The sequence below is a fragment of the Lissotriton vulgaris genome, chromosome 6 (genome assembly GCF_964263255.1).
Source record: "Lissotriton vulgaris chromosome 6, aLisVul1.2, whole genome shotgun sequence".
Classification (NCBI taxonomy): domain Eukaryota; kingdom Metazoa; phylum Chordata; class Amphibia; order Caudata; family Salamandridae; genus Lissotriton; species Lissotriton vulgaris.
The window spans coordinates 1798689222-1798717000 of NC_141694.1; the positions used below are offsets into that span (position 1 = coordinate 1798689222).

A 27779-nucleotide genomic window follows, 5' to 3' on the forward strand; every position below is an offset into this window, starting at 1 on the left:
ACAGTCCCAAAGCAAGTGTACCAGAGTGCCTACTCGACCACAGCCCCGCAAGCATGTCGCCTCTCTAAAGTGATCCATCTCATGCAGCCGCTCATTAGAGTATCAATATGTAGCAACCTTGGTGAGTGTATCTGTAAGTCCCATATGGTATGCAGAGTGCCTGGCTCTATAAAAAATGCCCTACCATTCTTTATGATTAAGTGTCCTCCCCAGTTCCCTCTCCCAGCGCCACTTCCCCGAGCTGTAGGTATGAGTATATTTAGTTTGCAACATCTTATACAAATCTGAGATGAGTTTTTTGTTGGATTTGCGCGTGATTAACCAGTGTTCGTACTGTAGTAGTCGCCTGTCAGCTGTAGGATGTACATGCTCGCGAAGCGCCCAATGTCGCGCCTGCAGATAGCGAAGCCTCTCCGACTCTGGCAACCCATACTCTTAATGGAAAAGGGGAGAAGACATGACACCTTCAGCAGCGTATAAATGGAAAAGGTACCTGCACCCGACCGTCCTCCATCTCGTGTCGGACACCGAATCCAAGCCTGGGGCGAAGTCAGGATTATCCATTAAAGGGGTAAGGTGGTAAGCTCATGTTTGACGTTTGTGTTGCCCCAAACCTCCATGGGGACCCTGGTGATATGCGAGGCATACAAATTTGGAGGTCTGTGTTGCTTACGAAGGAAAGGGATTTCCAGTAGTGGGCGACCAGCTACTGCTTAATCCTGGAGGAGCAAGTGCTTAACAGACTCCCATCTACTCCATTCCACAAGAAGGTGTAGCTGTGCCGCCTTAAAGTAGAGCAAAAGATCCGGGAAGCCAAGTCCCCCGCACTCAGGGGAAAGTGTAGCCAAACGAAGTTTTAGGCGCAGCTTCCTACCGTTCCAAATAAACTGAGCCAGCTCAGACTGCATCTGTTGGATCCAGCCCACAGGTGGGCGCATCGGAATAGTGCGAAACAGATACAGGATCTGGGGCAAAATTGTCATTTTGACTGCCACCACTTTACCCAACTAGGACAAAGGATAGTGCTTCCACCTTCCCAACTCTTGACTAATTTTCTGTCGCAGTAAGACAATTAATGCTAACCCTAGCCGGGAGCGAGGGGGCCAACTGGATCCCCAGATAGGGAATCGCATCCGTAGCCCATTGGAAGGGAAACGAGCCCTGCAGGAACACTCTAGTAGATTTCTCCAAAGACAGGTCAAGTGCTAGTGACTTACTCATATTGACCTTGAAGTTGGATACCTGGGCAAAAGAGTCCAGGTCCTCGAGGCATGCAGGCAACTACTCTCTCGGGTGTGACAACGTAAGCAGGACATTGTCTGCATAAAGACTAATGGTGTCAATGTAGCCACCGAACTCATCCCCTGTACCCTCTGGTTAAGCCTCAGCCTCTGCACTAACGGCTCCATGTAGAGGGCGAAAAGCAAGGGCGACAGTGGACACCCCTGCCTCGTACCTCGTTCAATAACGAACCGGGGGTAAGTACAGCCGTTAACTCGGGCCGTCGCAGTTGGGAATTTGTAGCAGTTCAAAACATAAGTATGAAACTTTTCCCCCAACTCTGCCTTTTCCAGAACTCTTTCTAAGTAGGGCCAGTGAACCCGATCAAACGCCTTCTCGGCGTCAATGGCCAGCATCATGAATTTCCCCTGTGTACGCATAGCTTTCTCCACCAGATGCAAGGCCCTCTTGGTATTGTCCGAGGTTTGGCGCTCTGGGATAAAGCCCGCCTGATCCGGGTCGATTAGGTCGCCCATATGAGGTGCAAGACAGGCAGCTAGAATTCCCGTATATATTTTAAGATCAACATTGAGAAGAGAAATCGGACGGTACGCCCCACATTGCGAACGATCCTTCCCTGGCTTAGGAATGACCGCAATAGTAGCCTCTAGGAGGTCCCCTGAGATCATCCCAGGTTCTGAAAAGGAATTAAAAAGACTTGTAAGAAGGGGGGCCACCTGTGCACAGAACTCACTGGGAAGCCGTCCGGCCCGTCGTCTTCACCAACTGCAAGCGGGAGATGACTGCAATGACCTCCTCTGGCTGAATATCATGGTCCAGGTGATCTGTCTGATCCTTCGTGAGAAAGGGAAGTGAGACAGAATCTAGAAAGGCCTCTCCGGCGGGGGCCCCTGGAGGGTTCCCGGCATAGAGATCGGCATAAAATTTGCTAAAAGTACAGGCAATATCAGCGTCATCCGTGACATGCCTACCGTCCTGTCGGAGAATCTCCTGCAAATTCTGGCATTGCCTAGCTTCACGTAGCTTATGAGCAAGGAGACGCCCGCACCGATCTCCACCCATGTAGTATGCATGTTTCAGTCTCAGCGCAGCAAATTCCGCCCGATACTGGTCTATATCAGCCAGCTGTTGCCGCACTGCCTTCAGCTGCCTCCAAACTCGTGGGGCCACATCCTTTGAAGCATTTGCTCCAACTCCTGAGTCTGCTGAGTGAGATCCTCCTGCTTACGCGCACGCTCAACATTATCTGCCACTGAGATCGCTATCAACTCGCCTCTGACTACAGCTTTCAATGCCGCCCACTGTCTCGCCAGTGTGATGTCCGCATTACAATTATGTACGAGGTAGTCAGCAATAACTCATTGTATCCGCGCAACCACCTCTTTGAGATGTAGCAGTGTTTCCCGGAGGAAGTTTCAACGTGCACGTGGTAGGGGGAAGAGAGAGGACAACTGTCACCGGTGCGTGATCCGATACCGAGGCGGTCCAAATTTCTACAGCGGTCGCAAGCGCCTGTATGGAAGCTGAAGCTAATAAATAATCTAAGCGGGCATATGTTTTGTGTGCATTGGAGTAGTAGGAGTATTCCCGGATTCGGGGGTGAAAGCAGCGCCACAAATCCATTAAGCCCAACTCACCCAGACAAGACAGCCCTTCAGCGGTGACAGTACCTGATTGGGAGGTGTGTTGACATGACCTGTCTAAGGTGTTATCAAAAACTAGGTTGAGAGCCTCCCCCCCCCCCAGCAGGACATGACGGTCAGCAGTATTGGAAGCTTCGGTGATGGCTAAATGAGAAAACCTTTCCTTTGAGGCATAAATGGACCCAATAGTGAATGTGGAGGCACCCAAAGAAAACCTATATGTCAGCAACCGTCCCTTAATCTCCGCCCCTTTGTGCAGCACCCTACCCTTGAAGCTCTGGGCCACCAAAATCGCAACCCCCGCAGTCTTTGTAGCATTGGAAGAGAAGAACTGTAATAGGAATTTCCGGGACCGGAGGCGATGGCAATCTCTCTGCAACAGGTGTGTCTCCTGTAGGAGGCAGATCTCTGCCTGGGAATGCTCTAGGAGGGAGAGGACTGCCTTGCGCTTTACTGGAACGTTTAACCCCCTCACATTTAGTGTAAGGATTTTAAGCTCTGTAGCTGGCATTCATTCGATTAGGAGCAGAACATGCGAAAGGGACCCGCCCGCAGGGGGATGGCTCGGGCCATGAATATCTCGCTTCCATAGATGACTTACGCTAGAGGCGCCTGTCGCGACCACGGACGCCCGGTGGACTCGGAACAACAAATCCCTCCCCCCAATTACCCCACCCCAAAGAAAACTTCAAAAAGAGACAAAACAAGCACAGTCACAATGTCCATCATCCCAAGATGATCGGAAGAGTAATGAGTAGGGGTAATCCATCTAACTCCCAACGTACCCCCTCACCAACGACCTAGGAAACATGGCAAGTAAACAGCCTCAGCAGATTTGCTTGAGGTACCGACGGAGAGGGCAGTGCCTCCCTAAACCTGAGTCTGAGCCAGGTGAGGTGAGACCTGATACCTCACACAGGATAGGTTTGAATAACCATCTGACCTGTGTGGAGGTATTGTACAAGTTCACAACTAGTCGAATTGTGACAACTTTATGTTTTTCTTTTTATGCACTTTTGTCTCTTGTTAGTCAAATTGCACTAAATGCAGTAGCTTCTACCTAAAGGTCCTGAAGAAAGCCGGGTCTTGAGACCAATACAGCTGAAACTAGTAGACCACTACACCCAGCAGATTTGTATATTGCCGAGACACTGTTTTTAATAAGCTCATCAGCAATCACTAATAAAGCTTTCTGGTTTGCTGCTGAGACTTTTTTATTCTCACTTTCACTTATTTTTTATCTCTGCACTGCATCAATCGATTGATTTGGTCAATTGTTTTTCTTACTGGTTCCTCCTTACGCCCAGTCCACCAGTGTTTGGCTTGTTGCCAGAAGAACTGAGGTGACAGGGGCACTTTGGGAATTCCAAATGATGACACTGGCCACGATGGGCAGTTGATGGAAATCCTTATTTCTTTCTCCCCTCCTCAGGTTTTTCTTCTGTCACAGAGTTACGCATATGTCAACTATAGTAGCGATCATGGTCTTTTGGTGTGACGAGTTATCAGATTTGACTCTCTTCCTTTCAGCCTCTGTAGTTTTTATCTTCTATTAGACCACCAGTTTTTTCTATGTGTTGAATAAGTTTGGATTTGGGGATTGAATCTGGCTAGGTCTCTAAACATTTCCCTTTGACCCTTGCTCCTCTTCGGGGGTGTTGTTGTTGAAGTAAACAGTCGGCCCTGGAAAAACATAGAAATCAGCCGGATGGGGAGGGATTCCTGTCCGACGCGACCGCCTCCACTGCGGCTTGCTGACCCTCCACAATCACAGCCGCCAGGGGTTTCCTCACTCGTCGCCGTCTGCCCTGATGTCGCCACTGGGGCCTAGAAGCGTGCTCAGCAGCCGATGGTTTCGTCCCCTCCCCCTCCTCAGCAGGTGGATCAATACCCAGCAGACGACAGGCCTCCGACACTGATCACAGTTGGTAGAGATTATTGTCCAGTTTAAACACCAAATGAAATGGATGGTCCCAGCTATAAGAAATGCCACGCTGTTGTAGGTGGGTCATGACCGGTTTGAAAGTTCTGCGTTTTTGCAGCGTGAGAGCCGACAAGTCCTGGAAGAGGACTGGAGACTGGCCCTGGAAGGACAATGGATGCATCTGTCTGGCTTTCTGGAGGATCTCTTCTTTAGTGCGAAAGTCTTGTACGCAGACTAGGATGTCTGGCGGCTGCGCCGGGAGGGCCCGCAGCGGACCCACCCTATGTGCTCTGTCGATGCGAAGCTCCGACTCCAGTGGCTGTCCCAAAATGTGATTGAAGAGCTCTCTATGAAGCGAAACAGGTCCTTCGTCTCATCTGTCAGCTGCACGATCCGTACCCTAACATTGTGCCGTCGGGAGCAGTTCTCCAGCTTCTCGAGGTGAGTCTGAAGATTCAACTGTAGATCGTGTTTCCAAATGAGTTCTTGTTGCAAAACCGCTATTTCCGTGTCCTTTCCGTCGCTCTTGCGCTCAAGTTCGGCCACCCGCTCACCAATCCCATCTACATCCCAGCGGACCTCCCTGATTTCTCCTGCGAACTCCTTCTTCAAAGTGCGAATATCCTCCCGTAAGGACGTGAACAGCGACTCTAGAAAGGCTTGGACCTTGGCAAATAGGTCCTTCACTGTTTTGTCTCTACGTCCTCTGGTGGTGGACATCGCCCACTCCAGGCACCACCGCAGCTCCCAGGTCGGGGCCCCATTCAGTCCGTTCGGCCCCAAAAGGCCCAAAGGATCCTCTTGACTGCTGGCGGACCAATGAACAACAGAATGAACCGGGGGTCTACAGGCCAATACTAGGGCGGACTTCACAGAGGTAAGTTAGTACCCAAGTTACAAAGAAGCCCAAGATAGAGAACTCACATTAAAGAAGAAACGCTAAAGTGATAAGTGGTAAGATCCAAGCCCATGTGTCTGGATTGCCATCAACTTATCGACGTGATCAGTCTTATCATTTGGTCGTCCAACTGAGAAAGTGGTGTGTCTCTTGATCATAGAGACATATTACTAATCCTACGGAAGTGGGCTGGATCACACCAACAGTCACTTCAAAAAAACCAAAGAGCAACTGAATGGTTAATCTCAAGACAAATGAAGTGCCGTGCAAAACACAAAAATGTGGTGAATTAATATAGGGTGATGTGGCCGTAAATTGAAAACATTTTTTCAAAGAGAAGACGCATCCCCTAATTAAAAACAGAACAATGCAAAGGGCAGTTTAAACAAATGACTGCCAAAAAAGGGCCAACATGTTTCACCCAGTCGTGCAAATAATCCTTAGGCTTTCTTCAGGGCCTCTGCTCTAAATAATTGCTACTGCATAAAGAAATGTAAATCCTCTCCAGAGGAAATCTGGTGCGAATAACAGAGAAGATAATCCCCAAAATCTCTACAACTAATCAAAAGTGAAATAGGACAAGAAAAGTTGGAGTGAATACAACCTGTTATGCACTAATCCTCCGCATCAAGGACTGCAGATGGCATCCAGCTTGACCGGGGACTGGACCTCACCTCACCTGGACCGTGCTCAGGATTTTTGAGGCCCCGCTCTGTCCGTCGTTGCCTCAAGACTATCCCGAGTCATGGTTCGATCCCCGGCTCCATCGGCAGGTTAGCCCAGCACCTTGGGACTCTGGGCATAGCTCGCTGAATCCTCCCCAGGAGTCGGCCCACCTGTTTGGAGGTAGCTGTGCGCTTTACAAATGCTGGCATTTCATTTCTATTCACTTTGCCGGATCATGCTCTGAGCAGGATGTAAAAGGGAAAAGAAAATGGCATGTTATCTCACAAAATGGGGTCCGCGTGCAGTCTTACCCCTTAAAAGTGAGTCCACGTGTTAGTTCCTATGTTTTGTTTGCAATTTCATATTAGGTGGTTCCTAAAGTATTAGCTGAATATTAAATGAGGGTGACTGAAGTCTACTGCCACAGGAGGACTTACTGGTATTTGAACATTGCTGCTTCCAGGGCATCCCATTCCTTCAGCCTTGACTCCGGAATAACGTTGGCCATTGCTTCCCAGAATCTGGCCTCGCGGCTGCAATCCCGCCCCTCCACCTCTGGCAGCTTCAACTGGGAACCACTTACACTGGAAGGGAAATTGGGAAACATTAGATCTTGTAAACTCTCGGCCAACTCCAACGACATCACCCCCTCTCAAACCCTCTGCGACTCCCTAGCCTCTTTTTTCCACAACAAGATTGCTGACATCCACAACAGCTTCGACAACCAATCCGGAAGCCAACCCACCCTACCATCTGCTGACCATCTTCCCCCCGTAAACACCCTCAACGCCTGGAACCCAATCTCCACTGAGGACACCATCCGCCTGATGAATTCCATCCACTCTGGATCCCCCACAGACCCATGCCCTCACCACATCTTCAACAAAGCAGACTCCGTTATAGCTCCGCACCTCCGAGATGTCATCAACTGCTCCTTCAACTCCGCTACCTTCCCAGAAGACTGGAAACACGCTGAACTCACCGCCCTTCTGAAAAAACCAACAGCAGACCCCACCGAACTCAAAAACTACCGCCCCATCTCGCTTCTTCCATTCCCGGCCAAAGTCATCGAGAAAGCCGTCAACAACCAGCTCGCAGCCTTCCTCGAAGCCAACAAATCACTCGACCCCTCACAATCTGGCTTCCGAGCCAAACACAGCACTGAGACCGCCTTCATCGCAGCAACAGACGACATTCGAAATCTACTGGACAATGGAGACACAGTCGCCCTCATCCTCCTCGACCTCTCTGCAGCCTTCGACACAGTCTGCCACAGCACCCTTTTACAACGCCTCAGAAACATCGGAATCCAAGGAAAAGCACTGGAATGGATCACCTCGTTCCTCACCGGAAGAACCCAGAGAGTCCGCCTCCCACCATTCAAGTCAGAAGCCACTGAAGTCATCTGCGGTGTACCTCAAGGATCCTCACTCAGTCCCACCCTCTTCAACGTATACATGAGCCCCCTCGCGGCCATCGCCCGCCAACACAACCTCAACATCATCTCTTACGCGGATGACACTCAACTGATCCTTTCTCTCACCAAGGACCCCAGCACCGCCAAAACTAACTTACACGAAGGAATGAAAGAAGTCGCCGAATGGATGAAACAAAGCCGTCTGAAACTGAACTCAGACAAAACAGAAGTCCTCATCTTAGGTACATCCCCCTCTGCATGGGACGACTCCTGGTGGCCGGAAGCCCTCGGAAAAGCACCCATCCCGACAGACCACGCACGGAACCTTGGCGTCATCCTGGATTCTTCACTCTCAATGAACAGACAAGTCAACGCCGTATCCTCTTCCTGCTTTAACATTCTTCGCATGCTCAGAAAAACATTTCGCTGGATCCCCTCCGAAACAAGGAAAACAGTCACCCACGCTCTAGTCACGAGCCGACTGGACTACGGAAACACCCTCTACGCAGGTACCACCGCTAAACTCCAGAAGAAACTCCAACGAATCCAAAACGCCTCAGCCAGGCTCATATTAGACATCCCACGCAACGAACACATCTCTGGTCACCTTAAAGACCTCCATTGGCTACCCGTCAACAAAAGGATCACTTTCCGACTGCTCACCCACGCACACAAATCACTCTACGACATCGGACCAGATAGCCTCAACTCCCGACTGTCCTTCTACACCCCCTCCCGCCAACTTCGCTCGTCCAGCCAAGCCCTCGCCACTGTACCTCGCATCAACAAAACCACCATGGGAGGCAGATCCTTTTCATACCTGGCTGCCAAAACATGGAACTCACTCCCCGCTTACCTTCGCCTCACCCAGAATCACCTAGCGTTTAGAAAGCAGCTTAAAACGTGGATATTTGACAAATGATCCTCCTCCCCTCCCTAAGCGCCTTGAAACCCTCTGGGTATGTAGTGCGCTATACAAATCTTATGACTTGACTTGACTTGACTTGACTTGACTTGTAAACTGAACACGTTATGCTTCAACTCAACAACAAAAAAGCATTACTACTAACAGCATGCTACTGTGCAAATATGGTGCCATAAAGGTACTTTTAAGACATAAAATGCAGGACTTTGTAGTGACATGGTCTGTCCTGTGTGTTAGGCGTGGGGATGGTGTAATGATGTGATATGTCTGCGTATGCATGGGCGGAGAGGGCACCCTGTACAATGCTTATTGTGGAAGCTTCCAGAATGTAAAGATTCATGGAATGCTGGAGTCTGTGTGCTGGGGGAAGCCTGGAGGTTGAGCTCCCAGGCTGGGGGGAGAGTGGAGCCTTTCAGGCTGTGGCTGTAACCTATAGATCTAACTTGAAATAAATAAATAAAAGAACTTACCTCCTACCTTGGTAGATCCTAACTCTTGGATGAAGACCCTGACCTCCACCTACAACAGACGTCTGCACTAATCCAGAAAACACAAAAGGGGAGCACATGTGGCTAAAATGCACTTCCACCATTACCAGCTCACTGAAAACGCTAATCACCAGATCATGCTGCCTGTTGAAGGGCGTGATGATATCCAGATTAGACAACACAAATGTAGTCTCCACTGGGCTTCCTGCCTGCCTAATGTGCAGGACGAATTGCACAGCCAGAGCTATTTATAAAATGAAAGTCAAGCATATTGCACATGCACTGGTTGAGCTGCACTGGACGGCAATCAACAGCAGAGTTAACGGTAACATGCTTTCCGTGTTTACCTGACCCCTTTGGGCACAGTCCTATACTACCTAAAGAGGTGTTTGTCAGAAGCAAGCTTTCATTATATCTCAGGACAAGCACCGGTTGCAGTACCCAGGCTCAAGAATGTCTGCATAATGAACAATTTCCCTGCAGACTGGGCCCAGGTCTGGAAAGGTGACCTGTACAGAGCAGGAGAGCATACCTGCCAGCTTGAGGAGTTGTACTGTGCCTGCTGGAAAGGTCAGCCTGATCCACCACAGGAGCTGCACGAGGCCCAGGTAAACGGGATAGATGTAGGACTCTAGACCGTGGTTAGGTCGATGTAGTGGATGCAGTACTATTGTCATGCTGTATGATGGTGGTATGTCCGACAAAATATAAGAACATGCAGATACGTGCAGAGTGACTCTTCGTAAGAGGACATCTGCAAACCTTGCTGAACAAGTTACATATATGTGTAGACCGGGCGTGCTGGCAATCTTGGAATGGTATAACAATACGTATACAAAATTACTCTTGTGTTCCAAGATGACTGTCACAATGAGTCTAGATGCAAAATGACGGTCATTTTGGTAGTGAACAAAATAATATTCCGCACCAATTTTATAAACACTGGTAAAGCCAGTGGCAACCACACCGGGCAGCTGTGAGAGGAGGCAGGAAGGGGAAGAGTAATACAAAGGTACTGAAAATGTGCAGGTGAGGAAAGAGGTAGAGAGAAAGAGAGAGAGGGGGGAAGGACAAATGAAAAAGTTACTTACCTTCGACAATAATCTTCCAGTGGATACTCTATGGGCCTCATTTATGAGGCCCCTTGCACCATAGGAACTTCACTTTTCATGAAGTTCCGTGGCGCAGAAGCCAGCGTGGTATTTATCAGGCAGCAGTACGCCAGATTTTGTGGCGTACTGCTGCCTGATAAATATCATTCCCTTTAACGCAGTGTTCTGCGTTAAAGGGGCGTGCAATGGGTGTTGCTGGGGGCGTTCCCAGCAACATCCATGGCCTTTTGACACTGCCTCAGATTTACGAGAAATCGTAACTCTGAAGCAGTGCCAAAAGCTTACGCCTCCCCAGGGGAGGCGTAAGGGAGGCGCAACAGGGAGAAATGTCTTTATTTCTCCTCGTATTTCCTTTTTCTATGTGTGCTGCATTCTACAGCACACATAGAAAGAGGAAAAGCCTCTTGTGATTATTTTTGTACAGAAAGGTTTCCCTTCCTGTACAAAAATAATCTTCCCCGCAACGCAGGCACCCTTGCACCATTGTGCAAGGGTGCCTGCGCTGGCGCAGGCAGCCCATTGTGTGCCGGCGCAGGGGAAAAGGACAGGAATGCGCCGTATCTTATAGATACGGCGCATTTCTGCCCTTTTCTTTTGCCGTAGGGAAGTGCAGCAGGAAGGCCTGCTGCGCTTCCCTAAGGCAAAAAGTCATAAATGAGGCCCCTATGTACCTGCAGATTCCTCACCTTTTGAATATCCCAGGCCTCTGACTGGATCTGTACAATTTTAGATATGTCTTCACACCGGTAGCGGTGTTGGCTCCATATCAGGGCCAGAAACAATGCCACAGTGACGTTGCAAGGCCATAAAGTGCCCTCACTGGAGCCCTAATGTCAGTTTCACATCAGTCTTTTCTATGCCTTCAAAGCAAACTGGGTGGCATCGACATCTCATCAGCAGTGCAAAATCTAATTTTGGAACCTTATTATAAAGATTCTAGTAGGAAGCCAGTTTTCAGAAATGGAAGGTGGACGGTGTTAGTAAGGAATCTACAAGTAGAGTATCCACCAGAAAGATCATAATCGAAGTTAAATTGCTATTTCTTCTGATGGATTCTTCTGCCTTTTGAGAAATTGGACTGTTGGTCAACTAGGGTGTGAGCCCAGGTCAAGCAACAACCACAATACTAGTCAGGGTAAGACACAAGCAAACCCCAAATTAACCTGTGCTCACATTCTGGTAGCTTCGCACAGAGCAGTCTTAACTTGAAGGCAATGTGTAAGTGTTTGTGCAACACTTAAAACAGTAAAAACACTGCACAAAAAAGATCCCACATCAGGTTTAGAAAAATAGAGTATATTTTAATATATAAAACCAGATCAAAATTGACAAAAATCCAATCAGGGAAACCAGAAATATAGAATTAAAAATGTTTAGGTTTAAATAGCGACAAAAAGCGCCAACAAGGGATAGGTGGTCGACCGTAATGGAGCGCAGGTCGGCTACAAGGACCAAGGACCAGGTTAAGCCAGTTGAACAAAGTACATTAAATCCTATTTGTGGAGCATTGCGTGGATCCAAGGCAAGAAGCGTTGTGCAGTTGAAGTGATGCAGCAGTTTTAAGATGCGCTGAGGCTGCAGTACGAGGTTCTGTGGGCCGTTGTCGAGAATCTCATTGATAGGGCAAGCGATGTGAAGTCCAGGGTAAATGATGCAGTGTGCTGCTGATGAGATTAGTCTATTCCGAAGAACTGCAAGGTCAAGCTTTTAATCGACGAGGGATGTGAGGACTGTGTCGGAGATGTGCCTCGCCTTCGACGATGCATTGGTTCAAAAGATGTGAGGTTTATGTGGACCTTCTGTTCCCGGCCAATGTAAATGTAAATGTAAATGTGTGTGTCTTGTAAAGCGCACTGCTACCCGGAGGCGTCCTGGCGCTATAGACCGCTGGGGAACCCATCCTGGCTTTCCCTGTGAGATGTTCCCTCCTGGGTATCTCCAAGGTGAAACCAGGCATCCCCGGCGTTTGTGGGGGGCCGTTGTGGAGATGAGGCAAGCTAATGCCCAGAGTTGCCGAGTGTGATCCCTGGTTAGAGTAGGCAACGAGGCGAGAATTATCGAGTCCGCTGACCCTGGTTCACAACCCTGCCGCATCGGGGATTGAACCACGGTCCCGGGCCGTCCTCTGCTTCCGGGTCTGCCACCTCTAACCAGTGAGCCACACCACTCCACCATTCAGCAGCGGTGATGCTTCAGTTATGTTTGAGGATGCGCAGCTCAGGAGATGCGTCTGTTCAGATCTAGGATGTACTGCTCAGCAGAGAAGATGCACCGGGGTCTGCTACTAAACACCTTAGGCCCACTTCTAAAGGTCCAGGACTGGGGTGGCACAACTTGGCAAAGTAGACTCACAGATGTTAGAGTCCGGGTGCAGTTGCAAGGATGTTGGAATCTCATTATGTCCCTAAAACCTCAGATCAGGAGCCCTTGGAGTCACTCTGGGTTCAAGTGATGGAGGCCCAGTCCTTCTCACCTGGGCAAAGAGCAGGTCAGCACAGCAAGGTAGTTGTTATTCCATTGCAGCAGTCCTTCAGCAGCCCAGTATCCACAGTTCCAGAAGTGTAATGAAATGGTGGTGCTTGAAGTCCAGTACTTATTCCCAGTGGTGCCGTTAAAGTGAGAGACACTTTAAAGAGGTGCCTTTGAAGTCACAGATGTTCTGCCCTAACTCCAGACTCACTACAGGAGGATATGCAGCCCTTTGTGTGGGGACTGAACACAGCATATTCAGGTACAGGTAGGCTGGGTCCAACTCATACCTCCCATCCTGCCAGGATGGCCCATCTGTAGCTACCATTGTGTGTGCTGTCTAGGGGGAATACACAAAGCCTGCTGTCACCCACCCCAGACTCACCCCAGACATGTGATCAGAGACAGGTAGCAGGCACCAAATAGTTAAAGTAAGAAAATGCCAACTTTCTAAAAATTGCATTTTCAGAATTGCAAACAAAAATCCAATTTACCCTAAGTTTGGATTTTAAATTATTATCTCAGAGACACCAAACTAGGAAATTACAGTTATAAAATGTAATAAGGTAATCCCAATGTTATCCAATGGATGATATAGGCCTTGCAATAGTGAAAAACGAATGCATGAGTTTTTTTACTACCAGGGCATGCAAAACTTAAACGTACCTGCCCTACCTTTTAAAATAATTGAACTCTGCCCTCTGGGATGTCCAGGGCCTACCCTAGGGGGGACTTATATGTTTTAATAAGTAAGGTTTGGGCCTGGCCGACAAGTTAGTTACCTTCGGTAATGCCTTTTTTGGTAGAGACATGATCTAGCCGCAGATTCTCTACCTTTGAATTTCCCAGGCATCAGACTGGATTTGGAAGATTTTCTTCAAGCAATATTCCTGCGAACCGGTAGGTGGCATCGGTCGGCTCCGCGTGACATCATCAGAGCCCATTGTGACATCTGAATCACCTACAAAGGCATCACCTCGGTGCCCTGACTTCAGTTACCTTTTCACGACTTTCAATACCAGAAGCGCAGAGCCATGAAGTGCACTTACATTGGGGTGCTCCTGAACAACTAGGACCCAGAAAGAGATCAGCCCTGACCCTAGAAACCTCTCCGTAGAGTGGGGAGTATGGGTGGGTCGGTAAGCAATCTACGGCTAATTAAGTCTCTAACAGATATAGCGTTACTAAGGGTAAGTAACTTTTCCATCAGATAGAGACATCCAGCCGCAAATTCCTTACTTTTGAATAGATATCCAAGCAATACCATCCCCAGAAGAGGGACTGTGGACAAGTTTAGCTCAAGGATAGAGCTGCCAAAAAGTCTGTCCCTGCGGATTTGACTTTCGAGGCAGTAGTGCTCGAGGACTGGAACTCTATGTTGCAATGCTGTGGTAGAAGCCTTAGAGCAGCCTTCGTTCTGGTGCAGTGAGCCTTTATGCCTTCAGGAGGCTGCTTTTTTGCCAGAACATAGCAAATGATAATGCAGAGGACGACCCATCGCAAGATAGTCCTCTTCTGCACCGCACAACCTTTCTTCGTGTCATCCACCCGGAACTCTTTATTGTGTTCAAGGTAGAATGACAATGTTATTTTTATGTCCAGATAGTTGAGTCACTCCTTTTCTTTAGAAGGGTGTGGAGGAGCACAAAAAGTGGGAAAAGTGACAGATTGCGCCGCTTGGAATTTTGTTACTACTTTCGTGAGGAAATTGACCCTAGTGCGAAACACCAATATGTCAGGAAATATTGTCAGGTAAGGAGGTCTTAATGACAAAGCCTGCAATTCGCTCACCCTCCTGGCAGACGTGATTGCCATTAAAACGCTGTTTTGATGGTAAGCTGCCGGAGGGGGCAGTTGTGCAGAGGTTTGAATGGAGCACACATCAGGAAGGTAAGCACCAAATTAAGATTCCACTGAGGCATAATGAAAGGGGAAGGTGGGAACAAATGCACAAGGCCTTTGAGGAATGTATTTACAATCAGAGATTTAAACAAAAAGGTTTTGTCTGGCAGCCTCAGGAAGGCAGACAGGGCCAAAATGTACCCTTTGAGAATGCCCAGTGCAGAGCCCTGTTGAGCAAGGGGTAAAATAAAGAGCAAAACTTGAGAAAAAGAAGCAGAAAGAGAATCAATAGACCTTTCTGTACAAACTTCTTCCAGCGGCAGGCATACACGGTCTTGGTGGAGGGCCGTTTGGCTACCAAAATAACATAGCTAACTTTGGGAGGTAGGTCGAATGCTATCAACTGCTGCCGCTTAATCTCCATGCAAGAAGGGTTGGGGGAAAACATGGCAGCTAGCTAGAAGCAAACTACGGGTGCGCTCAGCCCCAAGTTGTGCGTTTGTGCGGAATAAGGCACAGGAGACTGCAGTTGCATATAGTGAAAGGTGCTTCTCACGCACCCTGTACTCACCCCCACTGAAGAAAGAACACAGCAGCGCAGCCTTGGTGACACACCTTGCAACTGCTCTGGAGTAAGCGTGGGTCAGAGCGCCTGCTGAGGGCCGCACTAGGGATCCGCGGAGGGTGGAAGTGAAGATCTCTTTCTGGGGAAAGGGAGGCAGCGGCTCCATTAGGTGTTATGAGCACGGACTGGAAGAAGAGGAAAATATTGTGGCATTTACATCCTGGGGCACTGAGCAAACTGCTACAAAGGACCCTGAAGCTCCTACTATCCTTTAAAGGAAAATGAGGCATGTACTAGTGTAAGGGCATGAGGGGACAAAAACTCAGCAATAGTCAACAGTAAAGAGGGGGCCCCTCGAAATTGGAAAGAGGGCGAAGGAGCAGAGGGAGTGGCTTCAGTGACTGAGCATAGGAACTGGTCTAGATAAACTTTGAGAAGCACTGATAAATCCATAAGAAAACGGAGCCCTCAAGCCTCCGGTTCATCACAACCTCGAGGCAGTTCATGACTGGTTGAGAAATCAGAGGGGCAAGGCACAGCATTAACGTATTATAAAGCCTCGGGTACATTTAAAAAAGTCCAGGCGCAGTGAAAACCCCAACGCTAAGAGAGAGAGGCAGTCTAGCGAACCAGCAAAAAAGCTCCAGATCAGTCCCTCGCTGCGGACCTACTTCTAAATGAACAATGGAGGGCACTAGGAGATCTTGGGATGCACAAGCTCAGCTCTCCCTGGCACATGATATGATTTCTGGAGAGTTTTCAAGCTTAATTAGCCCCAACAGGTTTCAAGTTCTTGAGTTCGAGGACTTGGAGGACGGTAATACGGTTATGAATTCAGATATGGCAGACGTGGCAGGGAACTCTGAGCCCTTGTGTGAGAACTCTTCTAATATGGCCTTCGCCGTGGCAATGAGGGGGTCACCTCCTAAGGAGTCGGGGAAGGGATTAAGCCTCATGACACAAGGAGAGGCATCAGCGCAAACTGAACCAGTCCATTGAAGCAATGATCTGCTGTCTATCATTTGAAATCAGGAGTAGGTTTTAACCTTTGAAATTGAACCAGAAGGAGATCTGAGGAGCTTGCTCGGACTTGAGGAAGACACTGGATGATCTAGAATATAGGACAGTTACCCTGTTGGGAGTGGTTAGTGAATTCCGGAAGAGGAGACCAATAATGAGGAGACTTGAGATTTTGGAAAACAATCAAAGGAGGAATAATTTGAGGATCCTAAATGTCCCCAAAGTACTTGAGGGTGATGATTTGAAGGCTTTTGCTATGAGAATGATAAAGGCAGGGGTCCAAATGGAAGAATCGGTGCAGGTTATCTTAATATACATTCAAAGAGTGTTCCGTGATACTTCTAGAAAGGTCCCTAATAGAAGTACACTGAGAAAGATATTAGTGAACTTCCTCACCTAACCCATCAAGGAACATATTCTTCTAAGTGCGTTGAAACAGAAAATGCTGAGTGTATATGGGATAGTCTTTAAGATAAGATCAGATGTCACTGGTATCTCCCTTAATAAGTAGTGGGAATTGGGGAAGAGGATAGATCCCTTAGGAAAATTGGGTGCCACGGTTCATTTGAAATCCCCAACCACGCTCAGGGTCATGAATAATAATAGGATGCACAACTTCGAATAGTTTAAGGAGGTGGACGATTTCATAATAAACTTTACTAGAGCTAATTGAGAGTAAAGTATAGGTAAGGCATAGGTGAATTGTTTCTGTGCTGTACTAATTTCTATCTTTCTATTTTGGGTATGCGCACGGGTGGGCTTCTTAAGGCCTTAGGCCACATGGAAGATAGTGCGGGTTCTCCCGGGTTAGAGTGAGAGTGGGTTAAGGGGTAGGGGTAGATGTAGGGACACAGGGAGAGCATTTGTGAAAAAATGTAATCAATTGAATGGTTTAATTTGGTGGAGAACATTTCTAGGACACTGGTCTATCAAAACCCTAAAACTAGAGATCTGGTAATTGGGAATTTTACTTTACAAGGGAACAAGGCAGGGGTGCCCCTTATCTCCCTTACTGTTCAATCTGTACATCGAACGATTAGCAGGTAAAATCAGGAAGGAGGGGGCTAACCCCCCTTTTAGCTTCATGGGTTGGCAAAAGAAGGTGGCAATGTACGCAGATAACATCATGGTATACACCTCAGATCTGCAGGGCACTCTATCAATATTGGAAAGATTGGTGCCAGATGTAGGGCGGTCTGCAGGTTATGCAATCAATACCGCTATGACTGAAGTTATGGTTTGGAACTTACCTAAGGATAATGGGTTAATTAAAAAGACATTGAGATACCTGGGCTGTAAAACCACACAGGACATTAGGGAACTTTTGTAAGTACATTTTCTTAAAACTATGAAGGAGTCCTGTAGATTGATGAAGAGCTGGGAACATCTACCACTTACTATACTTGGCAGAGTCAACCTGATTAAAATGTGCATACTACCCAAATTTATATTCATCTTCAATGCTACTCCCTTGATGTTTAAGAAGAAGTGGCTAGATAAATTGCAGGGTAGGGGAAACAGCTTCATTTGGGCCTCAAAGGGGATATGCATTGCTTGGAGAAAACTACAAAGATAGAGTGAAAGGGGGTTTGGCTCTGCTTGATTTCCAGTACTATGATTGGGCCCTCTTATTAGAGAATGTTAAAATGTTGTTAACCAACCTGAACGCCAAAGAGATAGGAAGCCTATTTAAAGCTATGCTAACAGACATTCAGGGTGAAGTTTCTGGCTTTATGTATAAATTCGGCAATGAAAAAACATGTTATTGTTAAATACACATGACAATAAATTCAAATATTATATTAAATAAATAAAAAATAATTTTCAAACAAATAGTTTTAATTAGAAAATATTTAGAAACAAAAACATTAATTATTAAATACATTTCCTACCCTTTTCATTTCCTACCCTACAAAACCACACAAAATAACTAAATAAAAAGAATACTTCCATAATTAACATAATTAATTACCAATTAAAGGATTATTATTAATAAAAAAACAAATTAAAACTCATCAAAATGTATTAACGTCCCACACTTTACTCCTATAATCCCCACAACCCACAGCTAAAATGAAACTGTAAAAAAAATAATTATGCAATTAAAACATATTTTCAATTAAAAAACGAATAGTATTTAACAACTAAATATATATATATATATATAAAGTAAAATATATTTTCTCCCCACACTTTACCCCTATAAAAGTAAAAACTACACCTAAAATTCATTACACAATTTCCATATTTAATTTTCAATTAATTAATTAATATTAATCAATAACTAATTATTAATTAATTAAACATAAATTACTTCCCACCATTTACCCTATAAAGCTCACAACCTGCACCTAAAATTAATTACACAAATACCATAATAAATTCCCAATTAATTAAATATTATCCATTAACAACAATGAATAGTTAAGAAATAATAAATTACTTCCCACAATTAACACTATAAAATCGCAATTAAATAAATATTAATAAATACAAATAATCATGAATTTATTATAAATAAATAACTTCCTGCCCTATTCCCCTATAAACCCACAACCCGCTACGGAACTAAAAAATGCAAACTTTAATAAAAATAAATTTGATAACTGCTAAATATTTAACACATATATTAAAAAATACAAACAATTCTTATACAAAAAAATACATCCCATACATTTATATTAATATATACTAAAATACATAACGCACAAAATCGATATTTTAAACAATTATACTTTTGCAAACGATATAAATGACTTCTATATTTTTTTAAACAATAGTTCTTACCTTAAAATCGCTATTTCCCTTAGTGGGTCCCGCAGTTTGGCACATTACTTTGTATGGATTCACAGCAACTTTCCACAATTCACTGTGCATTGTGAAAGCTCTCCAGTGAGCCCCGGATTGAATTGCTCCCTTTCCTTCGATCATTAAGCTTCCTGCTGTGCCATGAACTAGGAAGGTTCCTGTTCACACTGCCCTTTCTCCCACAGCTCCCACAGTTCCTTCATCTTTATCTTGGTGCTGCGCCCACTACAACTGAAGCCGTTGTTTAATTATTTTTCCCAAATGCTCTGCCTTTCAGCGACGCACTCCACAGCAGGTAAAATCATTCATTTCATGCTTCTGAAGTTCTCTATTCCTCTGTAATTGCTGCCTTTCGCCGATGCGTTTCAAAGCTGTTTGCTTTTTCTTTTGGGCGTGATGACTAGTGTGGAGTTGCTTCCCCAGGTGTGTTCAATCCCTTATATGCTTTGTAGCAGTCTCAGTGTCTGTTGGGATTTAAAGTTGCTTGGCAGCTTCATTACTAAATACGGGGAAAGTTAAACATTGTATTTCCCTTAGTGGGTCCCGCAGTTCGTCACATTACTTTGTAAGGATTCACAGCGACTTTCCCCATTTACAGTGCATTGTGAAAGCTTTCCAGTGAGCCCCGGATTGAATTGCTTCCTTCGATCATTAAGCTTCCTGCGGTGCCATGAACTAGGAAGGTTCCTGTTTACATGCCCCTTTCTCCCACAGCTCCTTCTTCATTATCTAGGTGGTGCCCCCACTACGACCGAAGCCACAGTTTACTTATTTTTCCCTTGATAGGTTGAGCTGAGGATCAAAGAGCTCTGTGCTGCAAAGTGAGATAGTCTGGCCACTGCGCCATACTTGTGTGGAGAATACATTTTGGCGAGGGTCCGGGAGTTGCCGTTATCTGGCCCTAAAATAGCGGGCCTAAGTTGTAAGTTATAGGGTGGCTCTAAAAAGAGCCCTTGGGTTAATCTGTTGGAGCTACATTTAAGTGTGGATGCACAGCTTCAGGTTATTCAGGAAAACTCGGTTTCCCTGATCTGTGAAGTGTACTCCATCACTGTAGATATCCGCCATATCAAAACGTATGTTGTTGTTGTAGATGAAGCAGACACAGCTTTGTTGACTTTCTTCCAAGATTTTTCAATCTGAGGACAAAATTGTTTGGGCCATTCCCACTTCTGTCTTTGGCATATATTGGAAAATACAAAGACAGTTTGAGGCAAAAGTAACATCAATTGTCCAAAGGTGTCCTTCATAAGCATTCCCAAACCTACCCCAGTCAATGTGCCTAGGACGTTTCCACCACAGTGCAAAATCATGTGGTCAGGGTGTTGGAGATGCAAACAGGTTTTAACCAAAGGCAACAATTGGTGCCACTTCAATCTTCTCTGTCCAAACCATTTAATGCCCACATTTTGTAAACCGAGGTCTAAGTCAATATGTTTCTGTTCTGCATACCTCTTGCATCAGAAAACATAGCTATGTCCTACGATCCACACTAGCATTTTGAAGGTATGGCTGGAAGGTATGAAAATATGTCTGTAGCTCATGCAGTTCCTTCATAGAATAAGAGATATGTTTAAAGATGGGGAACTAGTTTTTTTTTTCACATACAAAATGATACCTGATTGGGAGATGAAAAGCATTGTTTTGTAAAAGTAGGGAGCACATTCGTTTTGTGGAAAAGCATCTTTGCGATTGGTTAAGAAAAAGCAGTTTGAACGCTGAGTACATATTATAGGATAAAATTTGCTCAACTCAATCACACCTGCTACTTGCATTTGGAATGCAGTGTTCGAACTTAAAACAATCGTGAACTTTTAACCTGAACGTGTTGTTAAATGTTGGAGAAAATGTTGCAGAAAATATAGTTGGGTTTAGAAAAATTGATGAACTTTTAACCTGCACGTGTTGTAGAATGTTCTAGAAAGTGTGCCGATAGAAAAGGTTGCACTTTTGACTTCTATCTGTCCTTAAATATTTAAACAACTGTTTATATGGCAAATTAGAAAGACTGTAATAGAGAGAAGTTTTGAAACCTAAAAGAATCAAGGAACTATTCTAATTTGCTCTTTACATGTATTTATGTGTGGAAGAGCAACATTATAGAAAAAACAGCACCAGGAAGAGGAAGAACCAGGGAGTGGGGGGAAATTGGCACAATGGCACACATACAATCAGGTACAGCACAAGTATAGACAAACAATGGCCAAAATGAAACACATCAACAAGGAGTATAAGTCACACAACCTGGCAAGATCACACCACTGAACGAGCTTAGAAGTGAAAACCATGCTGCATTCATACAGGATGTGTACAAAGGCCGGTCGTGGGTGAGGTGGGATGTGTGAGACAGTGGTGATCATGGATGAGAAGCCCAGCACGAGGCACAAGGGCGGGTTCAGTTTGTGTTATGTTGCCAAACAGCTGCTCTTCCCTCCCACGAGCCTCCACACTATTGTACTGTGTGCTGTTGTAACCCGTGCACTAGTACAGCACAGCAATGTAATGCGTATGCTGGCATGTCCTGCGGCATTCTAACTACACCACGAGATTGCTGTTTAAAGGTGGTCTATGCCACTTTACAACACCGTCTGCTGCGGCCTTTGTGGCAGGAAATAGCAGAGCACAAAGACATACTTACAGCACTTCCTGCACACTGACATGTTCGAGACACCTCGTTTTACCAGCCGGATAGGCACACCCCTGCGCTGACCTGTGTAGGCCGGACCAGCACACGTGTGTTATGCTTGTAGGAGGATGCATGAGTAGCTACATGTCCAGGGTCACTGCTAACGCTGAGGTGATATGGTAACGTCTGCTGAAGACAGCACACTGTGATGTTGCAGGGCATTTGCTTAGCATGCTAATTCAATGACCACACTGACACACTTGCTCAGATGCGGGTTTGGGCGGCGTTGATGGTCCTGATGTTGTAGCAATGATTCTTGTGGCCCTCATGGGTATCCCTGTATCGTGCTCATTGACTCTATGGCTCCTGTGGGTGTTCTGGTGTGTCTCTTCGCTGTGTTTACTTTCTTGCTGCAGGTAGTCGTCCTGCTGAACACCAGCAGAAAGCAGGTGTAAAATTCCAGGTGGTAACGTGGGTTATCGCTGGAATGAATTTCAAATTGCAGTTGTGAAAGTTGTGATGTCATTACTTTGTGTGCAGAACAATAATCGGACTGGGCAGTGTATGTCGTCAAGAACCAGCATCTGATGCACTATTCCTAATCAATATAAATACAATGAGATTTCTTCATTGATTCTGTGTGTACACTGTAAGTGCAGGCACTACCTCAGTGCAATTCAATACAGGATTTTAGTATTTAGAATAAATCGCAAAGGTGCACCTCGTGTCTTTTTGCAAGGGAACGGCTACTCTGCATTTCATTATTAGCACTTTAATGCAACTAAAGTTGAGATAAATCTAACAGAGGATTCAGAAGTTGGTGCAAGCTGCAGAGATCAACAATATTCCAGCGATAAGTGGTACACAATTTAACACCATGGTGGATACCAGAAAATAACAGTAATAAGATCAAGAAAGAGTCACACAGCAGCTAAGAAAACAACCGAAAAGGTTTATAATTTTTTTTTGTCAAACTTTCTTTTTTTTATAAACATATATAAACTATTTTCAAATTTTATTTTTTTATTAATATATATAAAAAAAATAAACAATAAATAAAATGTAACAAATATAATAGAAAACAACAAGGTAAAAGATTCCTGTGGGGACCATGGATGTCGACGACAAAACTTGGAAAAGAAAGCACAAAATAAGGACTGTGTAATGTGCATATCAAAGGACTGAGAGAGAAACAGAGAAGGAAAAACAAGCCAGAGAAAAAAGGAGAGGGAATGAAAGAAAGGGAGTAAGAAAGGGAGAAGTGAGAGAGAGATAGAAGGAAAGGAATGAAGAGAGTGAGAGGGAGAGAGAGACTGTCGCGTCGACTCATCGATTAGCAAATAATTATCTGGTGCTATCGGAGTGTGCATTAGTGGGCGGACTGCATGTGCCCGTCTAAACCCCGCCAATCTCAGATGTATTGCTGAGTCCTGAATGGCAGAAACCACATCACATTGTGTGCCGGCTCATAGTACTGTGTCTGGGAGTCGAGCGGACGGGCCGCAGCTGTCCCTCTGCGAGCCTGGGTCCGAACTGTTCATAACTCACACTACATAAGTATTGAAAAACTATTTTGTGATTCAGTCCGTCAGCTGGCATCTGGCAGAGGCATTTGTGAAAACATATCGGAGTTCTTTCTGTGAGGGATACCCCATTTGAAGCTCCCTCTCCCCACATTAGCAGGTAACGTACCTTCTTTCAACATTACCAAAATACCCGCAACAACCTTCTTGGGCCCTGAAGTATCCCTGTGCGGTTGGACAAAGAACAATCTTAGTCATGTAAAGATTTACATATAAAAAAATTATTTAAAGAAAAGAACAACAAATAAGACTGTAGGGAGTCTGGTGCTGTGGTCGCTGCCACGTTGTTGGGGTCACTGCCATTTAGGACTCAAGAAACAGTTACACATGTGGAATCGGCTTGTGTTGAACAGAGTTAGTGGCAGCACGTGTCGCCAGCCTTCCATATGGCAATATGTCTCACTGATCGAAGGGAGTCTTGCGCTGTAGTTGACTCACGGATTTGGGGTCCCTGCTATTTAGTACTCAGGACACAGTTACACATGTGGGATCGGCTTGTGTTGAAGACGGTTAGTGACTCCATGTGTCGATGGTCTTCCACAGTGTAGGTCAGAGGTAGTGGTGAGCAAGAGCCCACTGCCACGTGCATACGTTGGTGGCCCCACCGGCCTGCGTAGTACAGATTCAGTGGCACTGGCTTTCCATATGCAAATATCCTTCAATGATTGAAGGGAGTCTGGTGGTGTGGTCGGTGCCACGTAGTTGGTGTCGCTGCTATTCAGGACTCAGGAACCAGTTACACATGTGGGATCGGCTTGTGTTGAACAGGGTTAAGTTGGCACCACGTGTCACCGATCTTCCACAGTGTAGGCTGAAGGCAGCGGTCAGCAAAGGCCCACAGGCAGGTGACGCTGACTTGAGCTACACAGATTGGGAGTATTTGGTCTTCTTAACCCTTTATAGTCTCCTACACAATTTGCGTTGCTACTAATGCTGAATTGGAACAGGCAGGCAGCGGTCAGGATGGGCGCAGAACCACGTGGCGTTGAGTTGAGCTGCACAGTTAGTGGCACCTGGAGTACTCGGCGTGTGCGCACCCTGTGATGATACGTGGTCCCGGCGGCCACACTGGGACCAATGTCTTTCCTTGATAAGGCCACATGGCGATGATTTATGGTGCAGTGAGTAAGTAGCACCTGAAGTACACAGAGTGTGCGCATCCTGCGATGAGGCGAGGTCCCGGCGGGCCGCACTGGAAGCAACATGTGCTGCAAACTGGACTGTGTCATCTGCAATCGCCACGGCAAATGAATTGTGACCCCTGCTGTCCTCAGCATAGATCGAAGGCAGTAGTTAGCATAGTCATCGAGGAATGCTTTTTGTCACTTCTTCTTGACAAAATCCGAGGACATAGAGTACAATTGGCTCTGCAATTAATAAATCAAGGCTGAATTCAATTTGTGAACCCTGCTGTCCGCAGTGTAGATCAAAGGCAGTAGGAGGAGCTCTGCCTCCAAAACATGTTGACGCACACATGAGGTACTATCCATAATCACGACAGGTTTACCTCGCACTTCACTTCTTTTAATAATACCAGCCCGGGGTCATGAATAAAAAAAATTTCAAGTACACCCACGAGCCAGGTATTTTTAAATTTTGTCACGAAATCCCACCACTCACATAAAATATCCCTAAACACATGCACCACATATAGTCATACTTAAAGTGCTCTCGCGTAGTCGTAGGTCGCAGCACAACGCATCCCGTTAGAGGGGTGCGAAGACCCCTATGATGAAGCATGACACCAAGGGGCCTTTTGGTGTGTGAGGGGTATTTTACAAAACACTAAGTGCTTCCATACCACTGTGGCGAACACTACCAAAACACCCCCAGTAGGATTCCTTTTGTTTATTCAAGTAAGTCTGTGGGGTATGAATCCTACTGTGTTACTCTACCTCCTCTCTCTTGTTTATTTATATGTTGGACCAGCCCACTCCGCTTCCAGGGGGGGAAAATACAGATCCATGACCGAGATCTTCTCCACTACCTGAGGTAACATGGTTGCGTCCACTGTGCACTACACTACAAGTATCAATAGCATATCTCCACATGGAGAGGTTTGTGCTTTGCATAGTGAGGTCTGTGCAGCACATCAGCGTTACACTTAGGATTGTGCGCATTGTTGAAAATATGGGGAAGTGTTTTTTTTGTGTTGGTTTTTGCACGGGAAGTCCTACTTTGTAAATCATTAGCGTTAGTTGTGGCTCTGGTTTGTGGCGATTTTGTTGGTGGAAGGTATTGATGGAAGAGTGGTGAAATTTGCAGTTTTAACCAGGTTGAGAATGGGATGATAATTAAAAAACACAGAAACAAAAGATATGTTTAATGAACATTATAATAAGAAATTAGCATTTAAAAAACCTTTGAAAATCACTGAAAAAAAAATAGGTTTTATACACGTTATAGTTCGGAATTAGCATTTAAAAAACCTTAAAAATTTACTGAAAAAAATCACAGGTTTCAGGGACGTTATAGTTAGTTGGACATTTCATTCATACAAAACGATAGAAATTCCCCTGTTATAGTTAGTTGAGCTAACTATAACTCGCGCCCCCGCAATGCACTGCTCAAGATGTCACATATTACATCATTCATGACATGGTCAGTGACATCACTGATGACATCACTGATGACATCTCAAATTACATCACTGATGACATCACTAATCACATCATCCACGTGAAAATCTGATGCACCTTATCAGACCCAAATATAACACTTGATACACCCACTGTAAAATACATACTTTAATTTTCAAAATCATTAGCACACAAATACCAATTAGTACATATCCACTCACTAATTTGTAGGTCTACAGACACATGCCCTCATTCACCCATACAGTCACTCATAACTATATTCAGTCATCAATACATCATTATCATATCCAGTCACATAATTATACAGACACTCACACACCGTCTCTCATTGTTAGAGTTAATCACACACCTTGCCGGTCACGAAAATAATCAATCACACTTTCATTTACTCACCTGTACAGTTATACACATACTACCTTACTTATTTAAATACATACTAACACATACTTACAGTCTAATACAACAGCTAATACAAGCACCTATTAATTCATACAAGCACTCTCACAATACCTCAGTCTTAGATATACTAATTTATATAGTCCAACCCTGATATATACTGCCGTTTACACATGCAGTTACTCACACATGTACCGCTGAGGCATCCCTTCACTCACCAAGACACTCATATACACACTGACCCAGTCATAGAGCCCTTCACAGATACAGACTTGAACACATATACCCAGTGAATTATCCACTCACATATCCATACACAGAGTCATACCCCTCAGCCACCCATAGACACACTCAGGTACCCATGGAGATACTCAGACAAGCAATCAATAGCTGATATAGATCCTCTTTTAGCTGCTAACGAAATCATGCAACTGCTTACACACCAACTGAGAACCTAAAGTGTGTGAATATTTGTATCAGTTGCTAATACATGTATTAAGGAAGACATAATTAACCACTCACTTATACAGTCAGTCGCACACCTACTTAATCAGGCATCCTAACTCTTATACACACGTTCATTGTTCAATACACCTTGGCACATATATATAAAACATATTTATATTTTATAGAAACACGTAGTCACTGGATGATGTCATCAGTGATGTAATTTGAGATGTCATCAGTGATGTCACTGACCATGTCATGAATTATGTAATATGTGACATCATCAGCAGTGCATTGCGGGGGCGAGAGTTATAGTTAGCTCAACTAACTATAATAGGGGAATTTCTATCGCTTTGTATGAGTGAAATGTCCATCTAATATAACGTCCCTGAAACCTATGTTTTTTCGGTGAATTTCTAAGGAATTTTAAATGCTAATTCCTAACCATAACGTCTGTAAAACCTATGTTTTTTTTCAGTGAATAATAAATAAATATATATATATATTAAAATGATAAAATGAATTAAAATTAATAGTTTAGTAATTGTTTTAAAGTAAATATATATATTAATTATTATGTATGAGTGTTTAATGTTTTTTTAAATTAAGTTTATTTTTTATATTTGGTAAAATGTATATTAAATCAAATTATTTTTAAAAATTAATTTTATTATTTAATATATTTAATACTTACTGTTTTATTTCATATATATTTATATAAAAACTGATATTTTTGAGATCGATATTTTTTTAGGGAGTCGATATTTTTGCATTCTATATTTTTACCTCAATATTTTTTACATCTGTATTTTTTAGGTGGATATTCTGTCATTGAACCCAACCTATTTCTGTTGCTGGCACCTTCTCCGTGGCTCCCTTGGCCAAAAAAGCCAACGCTTCCTGCTGGAGCAGGGAAAGATGGTCCTCAGTCAGCCAGTTGTACATAGGTGGCATGGATCTGGGGAAGGGGGTTTCAGAAAGAGGATAGAGTACCCCCTCTGGACAATTTGTAAAAGCCACATGTCTGATGTTATAGACTCTCAGGGGAGCAGGTGATGGCGAATCCTCCGCTGGTTGCCTGTCCTGGCATAAAGGCAACCTAAAGGGG

At 45.0% G+C, this 27779-nt stretch overlaps 1 protein-coding gene across 1 annotated transcript in view; it reads right to left on the reverse strand.

Annotated features, from left to right (window-relative positions):
• Positions 1–27779, reverse strand: part of LOC147709519 (dynein regulatory complex protein 1-like) — a 546368-nt gene that overhangs the window by 20117 nt on the left and 498472 nt on the right. Inside the window, exon 15 of the mRNA XM_086926016.1 lies at positions 6811–6957. Within this exon, the coding sequence (XP_086782142.1) occupies positions 6811–6957 (147 nt within the window). The remainder of the gene's footprint in view (positions 1–6810; positions 6958–27779) is intronic.